General features: G+C 47.8%; 1 protein-coding gene across 2 annotated transcripts; it reads right to left on the bottom strand.

Annotated features, from left to right (window-relative positions):
• Positions 1–3,955: 3,955 nt before the first annotated feature.
• CMAS (cytidine monophosphate N-acetylneuraminic acid synthetase) lies at positions 3,956–20,804 on the bottom strand. Of its 2 annotated transcripts, none has more exons than XM_053405707.1 (8): positions 20,534–20,796; positions 18,576–18,718; positions 17,680–17,835; positions 12,478–12,611; positions 10,417–10,511; positions 7,285–7,456; positions 5,418–5,571; positions 3,956–4,232 (listed from the first exon to the last, which is right to left on the bottom strand). In XM_053405707.1, exons 1-8 carry the CDS (start codon positions 20,743–20,745, stop codon positions 4,036–4,038), a joined length of 1,263 nt encoding a protein of 420 aa, XP_053261682.1. In that variant the 5' UTR covers positions 20,746–20,796; the 3' UTR covers positions 3,956–4,035. The 2 variants fall into 2 exon arrangements, with proteins under 2 accessions (XP_053261682.1, XP_053261683.1); XM_053405708.1 differs by lacking the exon at positions 3,956–4,232 and adding an exon at positions 5,023–5,054 and having other exon boundaries at positions 20,534–20,804.
• Between the last annotated feature and the right edge of the window lie 2,461 nt (positions 20,805–23,265).

The raw sequence follows: 23,265 nt of genomic DNA on the forward strand, positions 1-23,265 counted from the left end.
ATCTTGGACCCTGGCCTATGCCGACTGCAGCTGATGGAAACAAAAACTCCACAACATCTAGAGGCGAGAGGTATTGTACCCCTCTGAGATTGGGCGCGTTCTTACGGATAGACCGACCCCTCTTAGACAGCCATTTATCGGGCCATGATGTGTGCGATGTCAATATCCCCAGCCTGCAGTCGCTTATCTGCGCTTAGAATTCAATCCCTCTGCCACAGAGGATTTTAAAAAGAAAGCAGGGAAAAAATATGTATCGCTCCGTGGGGACTATTCTGGCAGCCGTTTTTACGAGCGCGCCTGCAACCATTTAACAAATCGGCGTCACAAATTATAGCGGGGATGCGTAAGTGAAAAGAGCCGGAGGCTGCGATATGATCAAAACCCCTGGCAATTCTGTGCTTCTGGCTTTGGAGGAGGAAGGCGGCAGCAACATCTAGTGGCTGAAACAGGAGGCAGAGGGGAAGCACCTGATTTTTGCAGTTCTCAGGGCAGTTGTTTTCCAAGCAAACCCCGTTGATTTAAGACCATCCCTCGCTGAACCTTGCTAAGGGAGCACAGTTACCTTCGACTTCATCAGCTAGTTACCCCTGGATTGGTACAAATCATGCTTGTCTCTAGGGCAAAGGATCGCCAGTCCAGCTTATTAGTACACCCCCTCCACCTCTTATCCTCACAAGCAGCCAGTGAGGTAGGTTATTTATTTATTGCATTTACTGTATTTTTTGCACCATAACACTCACTTTTTTCCTCCTAGAAAGTAAGGGGAAATGTCTGTGCGTGTTATGGAGCGAATGCCTACGGGTTGCGGGGGGGATCTGTTGCAGTTGTGAGCAGAGGATCCATGGTTCCCTTTCCTTCCCTCCTCCGTGGCTCGCTTTGAAACAGCAAAGCGGGAGAAGAGCCGCTGAGTGGGGAGGAGAGAGGGACAGAGAGCCTGCTTCTTTAAAGGAGCAAAGCGGGAGAGGAGAGGAGCCACTTACACTCCTGTCCGGTTGGCTCCTTTAAAGCAAGCAGGCTCTCTGTCCCTCTCTCCTCCCCACTCAGCTCGTTAAATAGCATTATTAGCAGCATCCTTCTCCACCCACCCCACGCGTGCTCCTTGTCCCTTGAGTGCTTTTCCTTCCCTCCCCACTTAAAACGTGGTTACAAAGCACGGATCCACATGGATCCTCAGGATTTTTACACTGGGTCACCCCAAATTCACCATCAGATCACATAGCATGTCCATGGCTACATCTTGCACCAAAAAAATCACGCACCCACTGTTGCCTGGGGTCGCAGTGGTGCAAAAACGTGGTTACAAAGCATGGATCCACATGGATCCTCAGGATTTTTGCATTGGGCTACCCCAAACTCACTGTCAGATCACATGTCTGTGGCCACAGCATGAACCACAAAAATCATACATCCACTGTTTCGTTTAGAATATTTTTTTTCTTGTTTTCCTCCTCTAAAAACTATGTGCGTGTTATGGTCTGGTGCGTGTTATAGAGCGAAAAATATGGTATATCATAAGTGAGATAATATCCAAGGAGCTCAAGGTGGCATACGTGGTTTTCCTCCTCCTCATTTAATCCCCCACGACAACCATGCGAGGTAGGCCTAGAGGCAGTGACTGGCCCAAGGAAGAAAAACCAAACCAAACCAAATCACAGAAGTGTGTTTTTTTTAAAACCTTTTTTATTCTTGGATAGAAAAGCCAAGCCTACTCTGATTAAGATTTCTTTTAACCATTGGCAGCTCATTACCTGAGCTTATAAATAATCAACAAGACAAATCAATTATCATTCATATATATATATATATAAAGCCTTTTACCCAACCAAGCAACTGAGCAGTAGAAGTTCTCCATTTCCAGCTCCCAGAAATTTACTAAACACAAAGGACACAACATAACTCCACCCGCTGGAAGAAAATTTATCCTATACAGTATTTAAGCAAGTAAGAAGATTCCTGCTGCGGGAGGCCAAAGTCCATCTGTTGCTACCTGAGTGCAAATTCTGTTGCTACCTGAGTGCAAAAGCACTCTCCTGACTTGCAAGTCCCAGCACCTGGTAATTTTCTGAATACAACAGTCAGAAAACACTACAACCCACCCTCCGCTCACAAGTAATTCAATATAAATTCATTGCTCATCTTTCTGCTTAAGTGGTGAGGTCTCAGGAGAAAGGAAGACCATTCCTTTGGTACTAAATCGTCAACTCCTCTCCTGTCTCTTCCAAACTGGTCAAAATACACCCCAGTTCACACCTGGCTATTCCATTTTTGGGGGGTGAGGGGGAACAGAAGATAAATATAGCCAAACTTATTTGCAGGTATTCTGCTCACAAGGGGGTTTTCTTCCTCTGGAGAGGTGACCAGTTTTGAACGTGGAGAACCCCTAGGTTTTTAGAATTGGTTTCAGAGGTCCATATATCCAGTCTTGCCAGAAAGCGATTTCTGAGAAGAAGGTAGAAGACTGCAAAGCACATGGTTTAATCCAGTGTGTATTGGATCTATGCATAAATGTGACCCAGCCAACATTAAGCAAGGGTGGATACAAGTCTCTATGTGTGCGGTGCTTGCAAACAAACAGAGCACTTCCAGATTATGATTACTGGCCCCGAGTACATAGCAGCTAGCAAATGCCTCTATTGTCCTTTAAAACGAAGCACCCACTGTGCTGTTCATTGTGCAGTTAAGTGGTTTCAGGGGGAGCTTATCCTTCTGTTAAACTCAGCCCAAAAGGACAGGAGGGAAAACGTTCATCAGACTGTGTTACGTCTTGCTGCAGGTGAGGGAGCTGAATGTTTGAATGGTCAAACAAAAACCCAACCTATCCCTTGCCGATTCAGAATTCGGCATTTTGGGGAGAAGTGTTGACCCTAGCCTTTCCTCAGCATGCAAGCCACCTTCCCTCAATATATAATAATAATAATAATAATAATAATAATAATAATAATAATTTTTTATTATTCAGGACGGAAACCGGACTGAAATGCATCTAATGCCGATGGGTTATATAGGAAGGTTTATAAGGCAGAATTATCATATGCACCCTCCGGGGGGGACGGGGGATGGGGACGTTCTCCAATAAGGGAAGAGGGATGGGAGGAGAAAAAGAGAATCAGACCTTAAGACCAGACTCAAAAGGTAGCGTGGCCTATGAACCGTTGCAAAAGTCAAACAGATAGCCAACCAGACGGCATCTTGAGCAGCAACTAATGGAACCAGGGCAGCCTATCGCTGCCTTTGCGGAAGATTATGTGTCCATCAAGCCCAGGGTTTTTGATCAAGGGTCTACGGCCCTTTCACATTACCGCCCGCCTGATCCTATTAACTGGAGATGCCGGGGTTTGAATCTGGGAACTTTCCACACATGCCACCCCTGAATTATGGGCCCCCCGACTGTACAATCCAGAACAGCGGTGGGATTCAGTTTCTTGCAAACTTGAGAGTCCTTATACATAACCTTGCTGCAGGAGCACACTTCTTGAGAGTTAGACAGTGGAACGCCTGTATTCCTACTAGACAGGAGAGGGCAGACCCTTTCTCATGTAGAAGACCACTCCCTATTCTGTTGGGAGCCACCCAGAGTGGCTGGGGAAACCCAGCCAGATGGGCGGGGTATAAATAATAACTTATTATTATTATCTCTGCAAGGAACTGAACTTTGAAAACAATGGCCCCTTCTCGTTCCCATCAAATCCGTTCCTTGAGCAATAGCATTTGATACTGATAAAATCCTACATTTGCCTGAAAAAAACCCCAAACCACTAAGAATCACATTTGCCAAAGAAAAAAACCCCAGGTCCGCCCCAGGAAGAAAGACATGAATGTTGCAAACTTTAACATTCCAGCAAGACCCATGATGTTGATCTATATTGCAATATTGGCTTGATTTGGCTGGCTTTTTTTATGCCAGCATGGGACCACAACAGGAAACATGATGATTTGATTTAAATGCTTGGAAATCCAAAAAAGAGCACAGTGAGTGAACGATAAGAAATGAATTAGGAGACTGCTTCCCCAAGGCTGGCAGCTTTCAGAATTTTCTCAGCAGAGCTTCTTTCCAGCTGAATTCACCTTTTCCATTAGGAGGAATATGTGCTCTGCAAACTCCCGGATCGCGCCGCGGCCACCGTTGCATTTGCAGATGTAGCCGGTGGCTTTCTGGGCAGCAGGGCAGCCGTCGGCGGGGACGGCGCTCATGCCAGCTTTCTTCAGGCACTCCACATCCGATTCCTCATTTCCTGCAGCGACAGAGACACATATTCGATCAGGACCCTAACAACAAAAGCCCACCGCTAGTAGAAGACTGTTGATTCCAAGCATTCATTCATCGAAGCTTCAGAGTTTCTTTCCCAGGACAATGAAGGTGCTTGCAACAGTAGACCACAAAACCTAAGGTTTCATAGGCTCATAGGATTGGAGAGTTGGAAGGGACTGTGAGGATACCCAGAGCTTATAGGGTTAACAGCTCATGGGATGTTATGTCCTGTCACTGGGGGTGTGTTCGCATCTTTGTTATGTGAACGTTTTACTTTCTGTTTTGCTGCGACCGGAGAAGCACCATGCCTTCGCTCTCTCCTGGCCGAACTGTTTATTTTTGCTGCTGTACAATAAAGCTTCGTAGAATAGAGAAGCTGTTGTACGAGAGTTTTACTGCATGGCTGAGATTCCTTCCACACAGGCACACCACTGCGCAAGATACTCTGCTGGTAGCCAGGAGAAGCAGGTTGGCTCAGTGGAAGCGGACTGGACGCCACAACAGTCCCGCTGTTCACAGCCTAAACGGATGCTCAACGGAACAGAGACCCCCCCCCCAGGGGTCATCTAATCCAATCACCTGCACTGAAGGAATCACAGCTGAGCAGGAGAACATCCCAGCACATTGGGAACAGGAGCCTTTGCTTGGTAAGCGTCATAATTTTGCTTGTATTCTTCAGGAGAAGATGAGATTCTCTAGGGTGGCCAATCTGTGGCCTTCAAGATGTTGTTGGACTACAAATCTGATGGGAGCTGTATTTCAACAGTAGTTCAACAGTGTGTGGAAGGTCAAAGGATGGTCATCCCTAGATTAGACCAAACACATATAAAAAAAACACCAAACCCTTAAATGCAAACTTCGACTAGATCTGTCATAGATACTTTAGATCAGGGCAGACCAACCTTGGCATGGAACCCACGGGCTGCACCACTGCCTTGTTGTTTGTGCTGGAGGTAAGGCCAAAATTTGGCGCCCTTCCATCCCACATGCAATATAGTGTATGTAATAAAAGCTTGTGGGTTGGTTCTCCAGTTGTTGATGGACTCCAGCTCCCAGCAGCTCCAGCCAGTGCAGCTAATAACCAGGGATGATGGGAGTTGTAGTCCACAGGCTCCCGATCCCTGACATACAGCAGAGCCCAATTTTTCAGGTGGATATCAGGCCTCACCTAAATACGCCACTTCCTTCCAGCAAAGCCCCATTTCCTTCCTCCATTTCTCTACGACCAGCAGCTTGTCAGCCACGTTGACTTCCGCAGCACAGCCCAACTTCATGGCAGAAAGAGTCTTCGATGAGCAGTCCCTCTCGGAGATCAGCCGCACCTATGGACACAAGAGGAGCCTGCAGGATCAGGCCAATGGCCCACCCAGTCCAGCATCCTGTTCTCACAGTGGCCGACCAGGTGTCTGTAGGAAGCCTGCAAGGGGGACGTGAGCAAGAGGGACGTGAACCTCCATCCTTCTGCCCGGACACTGAGGTCCAGCGCCGAGGGCCTTCTGGCGGTTTCCTCGCTGCGAGAAGCCAAGTTACAGGGAACCAGGCAGAGGGCCTTCTCGGTAGTGGCGTCCGCCCTGTGGAACGCCCTTCCACCAGATGTCAAAGAAATAAACAACTACCAGACTTTTAGAAGACATCTAAAGGCAGCCCTGTTTAGGGAAGCTTTTAATGTTTAATAGGTTATTGTATTTTAGTCTTTTGTTGGCAGCCGCACAGAGTGGCTGGGGGGACCCAGCCAGAAGGGCGGGGTATAAATTAATAATAATAATAATAATAATAATAATAATAATAATAATAATATAGTACTATCCTGTCCTGAGCAACTTCCAGCAACTGGTATTCAGAACCATGGCTGCCTTCAATTGTGGAGGCAGAGCATGTTAGAGGCCAGAAGAGGAGTTCATTTCCTCTTGCAGGCCTCTCACAGAGCATAGCTTCCAGCATGGCTAGCCTGCTCCTCTTTGAAAGTCATCTAGGTTAAGAGATGGAAAGACAAAGTCCCTACCAGAGAAGAATGGCAAAATAAGCTGATGGACTACGATGAAATGGTAAAACTGACCGGAAAGCTCAGGAACCAAGAAGACCAAAACTTCAATAAAGAATGGGGAAAATACTGGAGAGACCACTATAAGTAGATGAAAACACTATAACACTTCTAATGTAGAATATACAGTGGTACCTCGGGTTACATACGCTTCAGGTTACAGACTCCGCTAACCCAGAAATAGTGCTTCAGGCTAAGAAGTTTGCTTCAGGATGAGAACAGAAATCATGCAGCAGTGGCGCGGCAGCAGCAGGAGGCCCCATTAGCTAAAGTGGTGCTTCAGGTTAAGAACAGTTTCAGGTTAAGAACGGACCTCCGTACTTAACCTGCAGTACCACTGTACTGTGGATAAAAAGGAAAAGACATCAAATTTGGATGATGAAATAATATGCAGTTGAAAAGGTTTATAATAGGGCCCATGGAGGGGAAAGGTGGGAAGTCTAGAGATTCAAAGAAATCTCTATATATGGATATGTATTTTGTATTGTTATAACTCTGTACTTGTAAAATCAAATAAAAATTATTTCCACAAAATAATAAGAATAGAAATATCCAAAAAAAGAAAGAAAAAAAAAGTCGCCTGGGTTGGTTGGTACCACTTTTTTCTGGGGGAGTGAATTTTATCTTGTTATTTTTACAGGAGCTTTACACAATAGTTTTGCAACGTGAAAAGCTCCTGTAAAAATAACATGATAAAATCATGTTGGAACAAATCTTATTGCAGCAATTTGGGATGTTTCCTTTTTGAGAACTCATATGTGCAGTTCCTGAGTTTAGCGGGAGATGGGAGAAATGGCCGCATTTAATCAGGGCAACAAAGCCCCACTAAGCCCCTTCTAAAGTCCCAACAACACTGAGCCATATGGTTTTGAGGTTCTCTCCCCGAAACGCTGAGATCTAGAAACTTGCTTTCCTTACAACAAAAGGCAAGTTCCTTCTGGCAACCCTGACGGGTGAATCAGCCGCAAGACAGCTGAAAGAAGCGAAGACACACCTCAACACCTCTTTTCTGAAGCAGGCAGATTCCAGTCGCATCCCTGACGTCGTAGGAAAGAATCTCCTTCTCGTCTCCCGAGACGTAGATGTGGCCTGTGGTGAGGCATCCGTCAATGGTACAAACCAGCAGCTTCACCTCTTTCAAGGCCTCTTTACCGAAGTAGCCATACCTGGAAAGATGGATGTGGCAATCATAAGTAAGGGGCTGGCGTCTGTGTGACATTTGCCTCTGCTATGCAATCTCACATGACTGGGGAAAGGGGAAACAAATGAGACAGTAAGAACTTAATTCTCACTGAGGTTGCAAACCTGCCTCTGGGCTGCACCACTTCTGTCTTCTTTGGCAATCACTCGTAGCCAAGTAAGATTGTCTTCCATAAACATGGTTTTAACAGTGAGTCCGTAAGTGACTTTGGAGGCCAATTCTGGACCCACACGTCCTTCCACAGTGGGGACATTGGTTTCTGGGTAGAAGTTGATGAGGGTCTGTCAAGCGTGCCTTCTTCCTCTTAGCACATTTCTCCCTTTCTCCCTTGAGCGTCTTCAAAGCCCATGACACCTCTGGTAATGGCTGTTCTCCAATTGGAGCACTTGCAGGCCAGTGTTTTAAGATTTGCCTTGAGAGTGTCTTTAAACCACCCAATATATTTTTCCTCTAATATGATTCCCTGAACAAGCAGGTGTCAGCAATAAAGGAAGCTAGGCTAGCCTTCTGTGACGTTAACAGATGAGAGTGCTGGAGGTGAAATAGTTAAACAGGCTACCCAATCAGAACGCAGGGGGGTGGAGTCAGTGGGACTATAAAACCAGCTCTGGGAGGGGCAAAGGGGAGAGTTAATTGGGATAGAGTTGTGGGTAGGTTGAGTTAGTGTAACGAAATAGGCTGAGTCAGTTAGGGGCTAGGCAGACAAGTAAATATCAGAGAGGTGGTTTAGTGAGTGAGAGCAGGTAGCGAAAGTTATAGGACTGGATAGGCACCCCATGAATGTAATTGACTGATAGTTTATGAAACCACACGCTTCTTAAACTGCAATAAATAAACAAAAGTTTTTGTTTAAATTTAACCCTGACTGGACTCAGCGAGAAATAAAGTGGTGGTAGAGGGATCAACAGACGGTGAAACGTCCGGGGACCCTGTGTGATCGCCACACCTTCTACCTGATTTTTTTTTCCTTTGAAGAGGGCATTTTTGCATATAGGAAGTATTTGATCGTGTGAATCCCCAATCGCAGGATGGAGTGGTATAGCCCAGGCACAGGTTTTCAACCTCAATGAAAACTGGGCCACAGTGTGGCCAGACATTTTAGGTATGTATTCCTTACATTAATAATAATAATAATAATAATAATAATAATAATAAATTTATTATTTGTACCCCGCCCATCTGGGTGGGTTTCCCCAGCCACTCTGGGCAGCTTCCACAGAGACCAAAAATACACTAAAATGTCACACATTAAAAACTTCCCTGAAGATTTCTTCTGAATGTCAGGTAGTTGTTTATCTCTTTGACATCTGATGGGAGGGCGTTCCAAAGGGTGGACGCCACTACCGAGAAGGCCCTCTGTTTGGTTCCCTGTAACCTCACTTCTCGCAATGAGGGAACTGCCAGAAGGCCCTCGGTGCTGGATCTCAGTGGGGGTGGAGACGCTCCTTCAGGTATACAGGACCAAGGCCGTTTTTAAATTTTATTTATGTTTTTATAGCACACTTGAATTCAAAAATTCATAAGGCAATTAACATTATTCATTTGCAAAAAATTCATTTTTGTTGTGGGCATCCGTATGTCTCGAGAGACAATGGAGTGCACATCTAGGGGTGAAGTCAAAGTGCTGGAGAAGCAGAGGACCTGCTCTGGCTGCAGAAACTGGTAAGTTGCCTTAGCAGCACCAAAGTGACCTTTCCTGGAGCTTGGACAGTGTGTGTGGAGGTCCTGGGCTGCCCAGACAACAAGATCCCCCCCAGCCTTGCTGATGTGCTCCAAAGGAAAACAGAGCAATACATTTGACACCAGCTTGGCTGCAGGAGTTGCTGGAAGGAAGCGTACAAGGCACCATCCAACAGTCTTAGGGACACCGGTCTGGATTTGTGTACTAGAATCATAGAATCATAGAGTTGGAAGAGACCACAAGGGCCATCGAGTCCAACCCCCTGCCAAGCAGGAAACACCATCAGAGCACTCCTGACATATGGTTGTCAAGCCTCTGCTTAAAGACCTCCAAAGAAGGAGACTCCACCACACTCCTTGGCAGCAAATTCCACTGTCGAACAGCTCTTACTGTCAGGAAGTTCTTCCTAATGTTTAGGTGGAATCTTCTTTCTTGTAGCTTGGATCCATTGCTCCGTGTCCACTTCTCTGGAGCAGCAGAAAACAACCTTTCTCCCTCCTCTATGTGACATCCTTTTATATATTTGAACATGGCTATCATATCACCCCTTAACCTCCTCTTCTCCAGGCTAAACATGCCCAGCTCCCTTAGCCGTTCCTCATAAGGCATCGTTTCCAGGCCTTTGACCATTTTGGTTGCCCTCCTCTGGACACGTTCCAGTTTGTCAGTGTCCTTCTTGAACTGTGGTGCCCAGAACTGGACACAGTACTCCAGGTGAGGTCTGACCTAGGGTTTCCTCCTCAGCCCTTTCTTCTCCCGTTGCCGCCCCACAAGGCAAAGGGTAAAAATTTCTATACCATCAACTTTAAGCAAAAGACTGCCATATGACGGTGAACAGCATAACGTGAACACTAAAATTATATGTGGGTTAAACCACAGAGCCTAGGGCTTGCCAATCAGAAGGTCAGCGGTTCGAATCCCTGCGAAGGGGGGTGAGCTCCCATTGCTCGGTCCCTGCTCCTGCCAACCTAGCAGCTCGAAAGCATGTCAAAGTGCAAGTAGATAAATAGGTACCGCTTCAGCGGGAAGGTTTACCAGAAGCGGCTTAGTCATGCTGGCCACGTGACCTGGAAGCTGTACACCGGTTCCCTCGGCCAATAAAGCGAGATGAGCGCCCCAGAGTCTGTCACGACTGGACCTAATGGTCAGGGGTCCCTTTACCTTTACCTTAAAACAAACACATGTAATACAAATTGGAGCAAACTGTGGAGGCGCCAAATAAATGAAATATACACATATATTACCGCAGGACTCTTTGCTCTGCAATGGGCCAGTCAATGTCAACATCTATATCCACGCTATGCTCGGCACGCATTTCGTAATAAGCCATTTTCCCACCCTAAGCAAAATTAAAAGAACACGCCAGTCAGTTTGGCTGAAGCAGAGAGGGAGGAAGGGGCAGAATATGCCAGCATGTGGTATTTCATGTCAAATGACCTCTGGGGCACATGCAACCACCTGGAGAGCAGCAGGGGCTTCTACCCAACCCTTTCTTCAGCAGCAGAAGGCATTCCCAACATGGAAGGAAGGAAGGAAGGAAGGAAGGAAGGAAGGAAGGAAGGAAGTCTGCCACTTAATGCTTCCTGGAAGGGTCTCAAGGAGACCTGAGCTTAAGCGCCTAAGCAAGGCAAACTGGTAGCTTTCTTAGCCAGGTGTGAATGCAAACTAAAGTCTCTCTGATCTTGCGCTACACTGGAGCCTCCTCCTACACCTTTCCACTTATTTATTTTGACTTGACAAGGTTTATATCTTGTCCACTAATTAAAAGTCTGGGAGCAAGCAATATCCCTCTGGCTGAAAATCCATTACAATCCTAAGGGACTGTTACCTTGCTTCCTGGCCGCAGTTCCCTATCCTCCTTGGCTTATGCAAATAACTAATAAGATCAAACAAATTGGCCTAAACCCTGAAAACCTTTTTATTGGAACTCTGAATAAGGCAAAAGCAATTATCACTCAGAGACTTTATGATGTCGAATTACAACAAGAAGACGCCCTACTCCCAGAGACGTATAGATGTTTAAAAGCTTGGCCTAATTTTGCAGCTGCCCCTTACTTAACTAACATCACTAACGAAGCTTATAGATGGGCTTTCTCTAGAGCCCGCTTTGAGACAATGCCCTCAGCAGTGCTGTATGGCAAATTCACGCGGGTACCAATGCATGCGCGTCTCTGCCCCTGTATGTCTAATAAGGTAGAATCTGTCATACACATCCTTCTATTTTGCGAATTTTATAGTGAAGAGCGAGTTCAACTTATTTTGCCGCTTTTATCAAAATCTATACCCCTACAACATTATTTGGAATCCTCCCCTGAAATTCTACGAAAATACCTTCTGGAAGATTCCTCAAGCTCAATATCATATGAGGTGGCCAAATTTTGCACTTTAGTAATCAGGAAGCGTAAATCTCCTCTGTTGAATGGCACACTGCGAAGTTCCCTTGTGTAATCCTTTTTTTTTTCTGATGCTGTTGTTGATTTCTTTTTGTTTGATCTTGTGGTGTTTAGTGTCACTGGCTTTTGCCGTAATAAAACTTGGATTGGATTGGATATCATGTCCACTGCACTCCATGAGCCAGCCCAGACTAGACTACTGCAATGTGCTCCACGTGGGGCTGCCCTTGGAGACGGCTAGGAAGTGTCAATTCAGGTCCAAAATGCAGCAGCCGGATTACTGGATATTGTATCATTAAAATCTCAGATAAGCACTGCTTTCAAACGGTTACCTTGCTGGGGAACCACAACTCAGGCAGGAAGTTCTAAACCTTCTCCCCTTTCAATTTTCCTGCCAAATCCTCCCCACAGCCAGCAAAAAAGGCTGGTGTTTGCCCAGAAGGTGCCATTGCAACATATTTGTTTATTACATTGATCCCCTTTCTCCCCATTTTATCCTCACAACCCTGTGAGGTGGGTTAGGTTGAGAAACGGCCTAAGGTGAGCTTCACTGCTGAGTTGGGACGAGAATTCCGGTCTCCCAGGTATCACTGCAACACTCTAAGTATTACACTACACAGGCTCTCAGTGGCACCTTTGGGGCAAATGGCAGCTTTGAAGGGGGATTTTTTTTGTGGGAAAATGGCACAGGAGAGAAGACAGCCTGCCAGGATTCTTTCCCATAATGTAGATGTTTAAAGAGCAATTAAGGGATCTGCATTGAAATAAGTGTTGTATAGTGTTAAGAGCGTTGGACTGAGACATGGGAGACAGGAGTCTCAAGCTCACCTTAGAACACGATTTCAAAAAAAAGAAGAAGAAAAACTGTTAAGATGGGAAGGACAAAATTCCCAGCTCAACATCTGCACCAACCTGCAAATACCCCTTTTCGATCAGGGGCCTTTTGGCAAAGTAGAAAGACCCGTTTTCATAGAGCTCTCCGTCCCAGTCCTGCCGGCGGGGGCGCTTGGCCGGATTCAGATTTTGAGGTACGGTCACTTCACTTACTGATAAAAGCAGGGGGCGGGGGGAGACGAGAGGCAAAAGAATAAGTCCAATGGCAGCTCGATTTTGAATCTCTGCTACCCTCGTCTATTATACACTATACCCTCGGGATTAATGCATGCAATGATGCTGTTTCCCACCTCTCTGAGACCTCTTCCTGTGGGGCTTTCACAGTCTCCAGGGTGGATAAAAATCAATGATTAAAATGAATAAATAAATAAAATTGATTTTTTTAAAAAAAAATTAAATCAGTTTTTTAAAATAAAATGCTTTTGGAGGAAAAATTACATTATAGTCCAAAGGCTATTCATCAGGAAATAAGGATTTGTTTTAAGTTTTTCATGTGTGCTAAAACTCAGTCTAAGGTTTTTGTTTTTTTAAAACCATTTAACCACATCAGTTAACAAACATGGATACATATTGTCAGCGCTGCCCAAGGTCCCAGCTCACACAAGACCAACGCTGCTTCTTGCTCAAGTTAAAAAGTCTTTATTGAAGTTCAGTCTCATTTCCAGACGCGCAGCGCGCAACGCTACATCTATCCGTCAGACCGTAGAAGTCCCATCTGAATCTCCTCCCCTACTCCTTTGGGACTCCCCTCTGGTTCCTTGTTTATGGATCGTCCCCCCTGGGACTCGCCTCGCCCTTACCATAGGCGCCCCCTCCTGGGAATCTTCTGATTCGCTGGAGAAGCTCATGGAATCTCTCGGTCCACTGTCATATTCCCCTACGCTCCCCTCTGATTCCTCTCCTCCGCTCTCTATTTGCTCTCTCCCCTGCTCTTCTGCTCCTGAGCCTCTGACATCCATCCCCCCCTCGAAGCCCCCCTTCCCCCCTCCCCCTCTTCGGGTGTGGGTTCCAGGTGCTCCAGCGCTGGGGGTGTGAGTGCTGGCTTCTGTTCTCTCCCCCTGGTGTGCAACCGGCCAGCAGGATCAGGCCCCCCCACGATGGGTTCGTCGACGTCGACTTCCTCTGCTTCCATTTCTCTGCTGTCGTGCTCAAAACCAAGATCCTCCCCCCACACGTCCATGTCCACTTCTCCACCCGGTCCCTCGGGTGAGGCTGTGTGCAAGGGCCCCCTCAGCAGTTCCCTGCTCCACCCCACTTCTGGTTGAGTGTCCCACCAATAGGAGCGGTCCGTGGCAAACCCCGAGAGCGACCCCTCCGGGGAGCTCATCCCCGGCGTCGGCTCCTCATCTGAGGAGAAACCTCGGAACGTGCTGGCTGACAGTCTCCAAGGGCAGCCCCACGTGGAGCTTGGCGGTCTGTTCCGCTGTGGCCACCTTCGCGCACGGAATGAAATGCGCCATCTTGGTGAAGAGGTCTACGACCACGAGTACCGCTGTTTTGCCGCGCGAACTGGGCAGATCCGTAACAAAGTCCAGGGCCACTTTCTCCCATGGTTCGAGCGGCGTCTGCAGCGGTTCCAGCAGACCCGCCGGCTTCCTGTGTACTGGCTTGGCCCTTTGGCAGGTGTCACACCTGGAAACGTAATCCGCAACTTCTCCCCACACCTTGGGCCACCAAAAGTCCCTGGTGACTAATTCCGCCGTCTTGTCCTTGCCGAAGTGCCCAGCGCTGGGCGCGTCGTGCAGCTGCTGCAAGACTCTCGCGCGAAGGTCGTCTCCCGGTACTTAGAGAGCCCCTTTGCGGAGGAGTAGTCCGTCGCGTATCTGGAACTCGTCGTCCCTCGCTGTGCCGTTTCGCACCTCCTCCATCTTGGTTTGCGCAAACGAATCCGCCTGTAGCGCGCGACGGACTGCGTCCAGGTCCACTGCGGCTGAAGCGCACGCCCACACCTCTGGTGCGAAAATGTGTTTGGCCGCTGCCGGTGCCGCTTCCTCGAGATACTGCGGCTTCCTGGATAGCGCATCCGCCATGACGTTGTTGTCTCCCGGGATGTATTCTATCCGGAAATCGAAATCTGCAAAGAACTCCGCCCAGCGGATGTGTCTCTGGTTCAGGAACTTCGCCGTGCGCCAGTACTCCAGGTTCTTGTGGTCCGTGCGAACCTGCACTGTGTGTCTGGCTCCGACGAGGAAGTGCCGCCACGCCTTGAAAGCTGCATGAATGGCCAGCAACTCCCTGTCCCAGATGGTGTAGTTCTGCTCCGACGTGCTGAGCTTCCTGGAGTAGAATGCGCACGGTCTCCAGTCCCCTTGCGGATCTTGCTGCAACAGGACCGCCCCCACCGCTCTGTCCGAGGCGTCCATTTCAACCCTCATCGGTTTGCTGGGGTTTACGTGTAGCAGCTGTTCTTCGGACGCGAAGAGACGCTTGAGCCTCCGAAAGGACTGCTCCGCCTGGTCCGTCCAGGTGAACTTCTTCTTCTTGGAGCTGAGGGTGTCCGTGATGGCCGCCGTCTCCTTCACGAACCCCTTGATGAACTTGCGATAAAAGTTGGCGAAACCGACGAACTTCTGGACCTCCTTCCGGTTGCGCGGGCTCTTCCAGTCCAACACTGAGCGGACCTTGGCGCTGTCCATGGCAAGTCCCTTGTCGGACAGCTTGTAGCCCAGGAAATCCACCTCTGTCGTGTCGAACTGGCACTTCTCCAGTTTGGCGTAAAGTCTGTGCTCCCGTAGTCTCTGCAGGACCTCCTTGACGTCCTCCTCGTGCGCCTCCTGCGAGTCCGAAAAGATCAGGATATCATCTAAGAAGCAGACGCACTTCTTGTAGAGGAGTCCCGCTAGCACGCGGTGCATGAAAGCTTGGAAACAATGGGAGCCATTTTGGAGACCAAACGGCATGACTCGGTATTCATAGGTTCCTAAAGGCGTAAACATGGCTGTCTTCCACTCGTCGCCCTCCCGCATGCGTATAAGGTTGTAGGCCCCTCGTAGATCCAACTTGGTGAAGATCCGTCCCTTCCTCACCGTCGCGAGCAGGTCGTCAATTTTGGGCATGGGGAATGCTGTGGGCTTTGTCCTGGAATTGATGATTCTATAATCCACTATGAGCCTCCGTTCGGGCGTGTCTCTCTTCTTCACGAAAAACACGGGACTGCCCCCCACTGCTTTGGATTCCCGGATGAATCCCCGCTTCAAATTGCGATCTATGAACTCCCTGAGTTCTTGCATTTCGTCTTCAGACATGGAGTACAGTCTCCCAGTCGGCAGCGTCGCCCCTGGCAGGAGGTCAATCTTGCAGTCGTAGGGTCTGTGGGGAGGCAGCTTGTCTGCTTCCTTCTCGCAGAAGACTTCCAAAAAGGCCTTGTACTTGTTGGGCACCGCTTGCACCATGCCTAGGTGTAGCTGCGATGCATCCTCTTGCCCCTCCTCTTCCTGGCAGGTCTGGATGCAATGCGCTGCGCAGTAGGAAGAGCAGAAGGTCAATTGCCGCTGGTACCACGCTAATGCCGGGCTGTGCCTATCCAGCCAACTCATGCCCAACACTATGGGCGTGTCCGACAGGTGGGTGACGTTGAAACTGATGACTTCACGGTGGTTCCCGTCAAAATGGGTCACAAGGCTCGCTCCCCTTTTCCCGAGGCCAACTCCCTCCGGCTTGGCTCCCAGCTGCCCCTCCTTTCCCCATCTGTCCCACCTGGCTTGCAGATCCTGGCAGAGCGCAGCTGTGTCTTCTTCTTTTTTCTTAGACGCAGCCAATTCTGCGTAGAGCGTTGAGACCGCTTCCTGCAATTGCTTGACTCTTTCCTCTGTAGTCATCTTTGCCTATCTTCGTGAGCTTGCAGAGATATTGAGATGGGACTTACTGTCAGCGCTGCCCAAGGTCCCAGCTCACACAAGACCAACGCTGCTTCTTGCTCAAGTTAAAAAGTCTTTATTGAAGTTCAGTCTCATTTCCAGACGCGCAGCGCGCAACGCTACATCTATCCGTCAGACCGTAGAAGTCCCATCTGAATCTCCTCCCCTACTCCTTTGGGACTCCCCTCTGGTTCCTTGTTTATGGATCGTCCCCCCTGGGATTCGCCTCGCCCTTACCATAGGCGCCCCCTCCTGGGAATCTTCTGATTCGCTGGAGAAGCTCATGGAATCTCTCGGTCCACTGTCATATTCCCCTACGCTCCCCTCTGATTCCTCTCCTCCGCTCTCTATTTGCTCTCTCCCCTGCTCTTCTGCTCCTGAGCCTCTGACACATATGCTATAATGTTATTGTTTTATTTAAATAAATTGTCTCTTTCCAATAAAGTACAGCAGGAAAGTTGTCCAAATATAAACAGTTAACTTATTAAACCTCACAATAACCTCATAATTATCTGACAATGTATTTCTAATAGTATAACCAAAATCAGTAATTTTTTATATAACTGCAAAAACTACTCTGAAAATTTATTATTCCAAAAATGAAACCTTCATCTGGTTGTAAATATTAAGATTATACCAGCAAGAATGAGTCTTTCTGTAAAAAAAATGATTGAAATCAAGTCTTACTGACTAGTGATTGAAATCGTGATTGAAATCGATTTGACTTAAATCAAATCTAACCTGGCAGTCCCAAAAGCAAATTAACGAGGCTTGAGGGGGGCTGGACTAGACGGAGCTTGGTGTTCCTTTCGACTCTACAATTCTATGATCCTAGGATCTCTAGGATGCTCTAAAGGTTGATTACTCAGAGCTGTCGGACAAAGCTGGTGTGGAAGACATGACGTTTGGCGTTTCCAGGCAAAAGGGCGTAAAAACCTCCAATGGCCCCAAAGGAGGAGAGGGATTCAAAGCAACTCACTGCCAAAATAAGACAGGCTCTAGCAAATGGCTGGACTGCTGCTCTGCAGCCACCTGAAGCTAAGGTTGAGTTAGTATCTGGTCGCAGAGCCGATATAATGCAAATGGCAAATGAAGCGCTTAACGCGAGCCTAACCACACAATCTGAACTGCAACCACTCAAAATGACCACTGAAGACCTAGAATTAAAGATTGAGGATCAGTCTAATAGGGATAGACGGGGAGCAGGATGTCTATGCAGGATTCTGGAATAGTAGGAAGGTAGGAGGTTTGGGTGTGTGACATGAGGACTGCATTGTGCTATGTATGGCACTTGTGCACATGTAATCATAATGAAAACAACAATAATTTATATTTGCTTGAATGCTTTTATGAGAAGCAATACCTCCTTTTTTTATTTCGCTCCACCGAAACTGATGCCGCCTGACGACGGAGAACACGGAATCAAAGCCATCCTCGCGGATCATTTTGGCCACCCTGGTAAGATCAGTGGGATGTAAACAAGGGGAAGTTGCTTGGATATTTCCTATGACATCAACCTCTGAAGTGGGGAGGGGAAAGGAGAAGAGAATGACACAGAGGAGATGAATATCACAGTGTTTAGGTAACAATGTGCAATATTACTCACAATGCATCAATAGCATTTCCAGCACCACATAAAAAAAAGTTCAGGCGGAGACATCAGAGGAAATCCAAAACATGAGCAGGCTATTATCTTTATCAGGACCAAATCTGAATTTAGCCAGTAGCCTGGTAACCACTGGCAACATGAAATTCCACACAGGTGAGCCAGAGGGGCAGAGCTCCATTCTTTGCTGGTCCCCAGAAGGCTAGTATATTAAAAACAAACAAACCAGAAACGAGCTAGTAACTTTTGCAGACTTGTTTACAAGGCTGAACTGAAAGTCATGAAATAGCAAGCTGATGGTGTGTGTGTGTGTGTGTCAATTCCTCCCCCCCATTTCATAAAATTATTTAGAAACAATGACTGCACACTAGTTGCAAATGCAATTATTAGGCATCCTTCACAGTTTCAAAGTGTTTAGCTTTGTTTACTAAATGCAGGTAAAATAAACATGCTGAATCAGAACAATTTCCAATGCAAACTCATTTTTTTTTCTGGTGCACGTCACTGTAATGTGAATTGCCTTATTTTGCCTCTTGCCTAAATTTTAAAGATGTTGATTTATTATTTGTTTTCAACATTTAAGATGCCTTGAGAAAGGCGGGGGGGGGATATAAAAATATAGATACTTTTTAAAACAAAGGTGGACGCCATACCATCGTGATACTGGAGGAACTCCACGATGGCATCTAGGGAGGTAGAGGAGTCTTTCGACACTTCCGAGCTTCTCCGGTGGACTTTTGCCCCAAACTGCTTGGCCACTTTCTCGATTTCGTCGTGGTCTGTGGAAACCCACACGCTGTCGGCAGGCAGAAGGCAGCAGCAACAAGTTATTGCCCAGACAGAGAAGAAGGATCAAAGCTATTTCCCCACAGGCCACCGAGAACGGCAGTCACAAGAAAAGAAAAGAAAAAAAACCCTTGCAAACATTGGACATGTAATGCAGCTGCATGATGTTCACATCTTCCTTTGTACCAATTAATAATAATAATAATAGTAATTTATTATTTATACCCCACCCATCTGGCTGGGTCTCCCCACCCACCCTGGGCGGCTTCCAACAAAGTATGAAAACACAATTGTCTATTAAACATTAACAGCTTCCCTAAACAGGGCTGCCTTCAAAGGTCTTCTAAAAGTCTGGTAGTTGTTTTTCTCTTTGACATCTGATGGGAGGGCATTCCACAGGCCAGGGGCCACTACCGAGAAGGCCCCATGCCTGGTTCCCTGTAACTTGGCTTCTTGCCAGAAGGCCCTCAGCACTGGACCTCAGTGTCCGGGCAGAACAATGGGGGTGGAGATGCTCCTTCAGGGATACTGGCCTGAGGCTGCTTACCTAGGACAGGGATGAGGAATCTACAGCCTTCTGAATGTCGTCGGGACCACTGCCCCCATCAATCTGTGACCGCTGGCCGGGCTGACAGGAGTTGGAGCCCAACAACATCTGGAGGGCCACAGGTTCTCCATTTCTCAGCCTTAGTGGCAGGCCTGTAAATAGCCAAGTAATTTGGTATCTCTTGAGTGGGAATAATATCCAAGAGGGGAGAATGGAAGACTCATGGGACGCCGACTTCAGTATAAAAAAAATGAGTTGTTAAATGCAACAGATAAGACAGACTCATCCTATGCATTTTTTTAAAAAAATATTTGTTTATTATTTTCAGCTGGAAAGGAAGGAGAGAGGAAGGTGCAGTGGGCAACGCCGCATAAAAGCGAGGCAACATTCATGTCCAAGAGTCTATCGCCAGAAAAAAAATCATAGAATTGTTGAGTTGGAAGGGACTCTGAGGGTCATCTAGCCCAACCTTCTCAAAAGAGCCCTGGGAACTTGACAATCACAGTGCTTCAACTGTGACATGGATAAAGGAAACAAAAGGCAACTAGGCCCATTCAAGCACAGCTGACTCACTGAAGTCCTTGTCACTCTCAACTTTTACACACCACTAAGCTCCAGATGCAGTTATACCAGTTCTGGAGAGGATTTCCACCCCAACCACTGCATATAGTCATTTGGGCATCCACCCAAAGGTGTGCCTTTGTGGAACAACTTTTGACTGTTTTTATATGTATGGGGTACTGTTCTGAAATGTTTGTGTTGTTTTAGATCTATCTATCAAATTGCTGGACTTTTATTTTATTTTAAAATAAATATTATTTGTGTGGCTGAAGCCATTGCAAAAGATAAAGTACACAAAACAGAATAAAACACATTGCACAGTTAAAATAATTATTTGAAGCAGACAATCTGGCACATTCTGCTCCCCTGAGCAATCAGATCGTCCCCACAAAACCTTTCTCCTTCGAATTGCCACAGAACAGGCCACTTTTCCAGAGGTGTAGGAGGAACTGTCCCTTAATAAAAAGTTAATCAAAGACCTAATCGATCTCCCAAGTGGGGGATTTAAGTGTCTGAATACGGCTGCTCTTAAGTCCTCCACTTTACAATCAAGCGGTATATAAATTTTGCGAAATAAATAAACACACACAAGAGCCATTGTTTTAAAAAAATGAAAAATCCACAAAAAAACCACAGCAATTTAATTTATATAAATTAAGCTAAAAAGCTTTGAAATTTGAAAGAAAAAAAGGAAATGGTAACCGCGCATGCGCACACCTCTGGAAGACGCCAGAGTCGAGGGCTGCCCTCAGCACCCAACCAATCAGCGGGACGCCGGCCAGGAGCTTAATGTTCTTCAGCGGGATTCCTTTGCTGCCGCCGCGAGCCAACACCAGCGCCGCCATATGCAGCGGCGGGCGGCCGGCATCTCCCGCCGGCTGGAGGGCGGCGGGCCCTCCCGAGGAGGAATCAGCGACTGGCGCGGCCATTGCCTGCTGAGGGGGCGGAAAAACCTTGGCGGCCACGTCAGTAGGCCGCGCCCCTTCGAGGAGCATGCCGGGAAGCATAAAGAGACGTAGCTTCAGGCAAGGGGTTCTGGGAATAAGGGTTGTGCGCCTGCGTGGCAGCTGCGCCGGGGATGATGGGAATTGTAGTTCGCTAAGGCGGGACGCATAAAAGGGGAAGCGCTTCTTCATCAGGATATGGTTAATCTGTGGAACTCCCTGCCACAGCAGCCAGTGGTGGCCACCGACTTGGATGGCTTTGAAAGGGGATCATGGAGGAGGAGAGAGCTGTTGATGGCCGCTGGCACCTGGGATAACTCTCCTGGGGATGGGGAGGGCCCCTGATCCCCAGCAGAGCAATAATAATAATATTTATTTATTATTATTTGGATATTTATTTATCCATTCTGAAGGAAATCAGCCCTGAGTGCTCACTGGAAGGACAGATCCTGAAGCTGAGGCTCCAATACTTTGGCCACCTCATGAGAAGAGAAGACTCCTTGGAAAAAACCCTGATGTTGGGAAAGATTGCGGGCACAAGGAGAAGGGGACGACAGAGGACGAGATGGTTGGACAGTGTTCTCGAAGCTACCAGCATGAGTTTGACCAAACTGCGGGAGGCAGTGGAAGACAGGAGTGCTTGGCGTTCTCTGATCCATGGGTTCACAAAGAGTCCGACACAACTAAACGACTAAACAACAACGATACATACATACCCTGCCCAACTGGCTGGGTTTTCCCAGCCACACTGGGCAGCTCCCAACAGTATAATAATAATAATAATTTATTATTTATACCCCGCCCATCTGGCTGGGCCTCCCCAGCCACTCTGGGCGGCTTCCATAAAAACCAAAAATACAGTAAAATATCACACGTTAAAAACTTTCCTTAAGATGTCTTCTGAATGTCAGGTAGTTGTTTATCTCTTTGACATCTGCTGGAAGGGCGTTCCACAGGGTGGGCGCCACTACCGAGAAGGCCCTCTGCCTGGTTCCCTGTAGCTTTGCTTCTCGCAATGAGGGAACCGCCAGAAGGCCCTCGGCGCTAGACCTCAGCGTCCGGGCAGAATGATGGGGGGTGGAGACGCTCCTTCAGGTATACTGGACCGAGGCCGTTTAGGGCTTTAAAGGTCAGCACCAACACTTTGAATTGTGCTCGGAAACGTACTGGGAGCCAATGTAGGTCTTTCAAGACCGGTGTTATATGGTTATATGGTATATTAAAAACACAATGTAAAAAATCAAATATTAAAAACTTCCTGATACAGGGCTGCCTTCAGATGTCTCCTAAAAGTCAGATAGTTGTTTATTTCCTTGCCATCTGATGGGAGGACGTTCCACAGGGCGGGTGCCACTACTGAGAAGGCCCTCTGCTGGCAAAGGAGCCCTGATGCTCCCCCCCCCGGCCATTCACCCATGAGTGGGGCACCACTGGGGATGGCTCTGCAGGGGATGGAGAGCCATCCCGTGCCCCAGCTGAGCCATACAAACAAGCTGCTTTGTTCCAGCCCACTAGCTGCTGGGGTGAAACCCCCTCCGTTCCCTTAGTGAGAGCTGCAGCAATTTCATCCGGTGCGTCGCAGGCTGAGGCGAAGCAGCTTGTTTTCTCAACATTGCGGTATATCGCCAAACCGCGATGTTCAGCTGGTGATATACCACGATGTTGAAAAACTGATCTCGCCCAGCCCTAATGGGGAGGAGAACTTATGTACATCATCTCGAGCTCTCTGGGCAAAAGGAGGGTTATAGATGTAACAAACACAGAGGTGGTCCTTGGCAAAGCACCTAATACAGGCCTGCAGCAGGGTTTATATTACTTTGGGGATGCGGAACTGGTGCCTTCCTGATCATAGCTGTCAACTTACAGATTTGAAAATAAGGGACCAGCAGCCGCAAAAATAAGAGATCAGCAGCCAAAATAAGGGATTTTCCGAACACGGGTATGTTCAACTTTTGAGCCCCTCCGAGCCAAAGGCAGAAAGCCCAGCCAGTAGCCAAACGAAGCCTCAAGTGGTGGTTCCCACAGCGTAGCAACCCGGCAAAGGGGATGCAGCAAGGAAAACCACCGTCACCTCTCTGCTGGGAAGCACTGAGCAAAGGCGAGTCCCCAGGCAATGCGGCCGATTTGATCGGCACAAGGTGTGCAAGCTCCACCCCCCCAGTCGTTCTTAGACTCCTTATTGGGTGAGCAATGCAACCAAGCAACACAGTTGGAGCCTCCCTCCTCCCTGGCCGGCAGGGAGGGAGGGAGAGGAGCTGCTTCGTTTGAAATCCGGGATATTTAAGGGGCATCATCAATAAGGGACAGCAGCGGGACATGGCGCTGGGATAAGGGACTTTCCCGCCAAATAAGGGACGGTTCCTGAGCTATGTTCCTGATGCTGTTGGACTCTGGCTCCCATCAGCTCTAGCAAGCATGGTCAGCGGTCAAGGATGATGGGAGCTGTGGTCCATCAACGTCCGGATGGCCACACGTTCCCCATCACTGCCCCAGTCTAAAGGAAGA

This window comes from Podarcis raffonei, chromosome 10 (assembly GCF_027172205.1).
Source record: "Podarcis raffonei isolate rPodRaf1 chromosome 10, rPodRaf1.pri, whole genome shotgun sequence".
Classification (NCBI taxonomy): Eukaryota; Metazoa; Chordata; class Lepidosauria; order Squamata; family Lacertidae; genus Podarcis; species Podarcis raffonei.

Bases quoted from the DNA above. Each gene is read 5' to 3' on its own strand.
- CMAS (XM_053405707.1), bottom strand. From the start codon at position 20,745: ATGGCCGCGCCAGTCGCTGATTCCTCCTCGGGAGGGCCCGCCGCCCTC. The intron at 7,457-10,416 runs GTAATATATGTG...CCATCTTTCCAG, and splicing joins GCAGAGCAAAGAGTCCTGCG to GTATGGCTACTTCGGTAAAG. The intron at 5,572-7,284 runs GTGTGTCTTCGC...TTGTGTCCATAG, and splicing joins TTCAGAAAAGAGGTGTTGAG to GTGCGGCTGATCTCCGAGAG.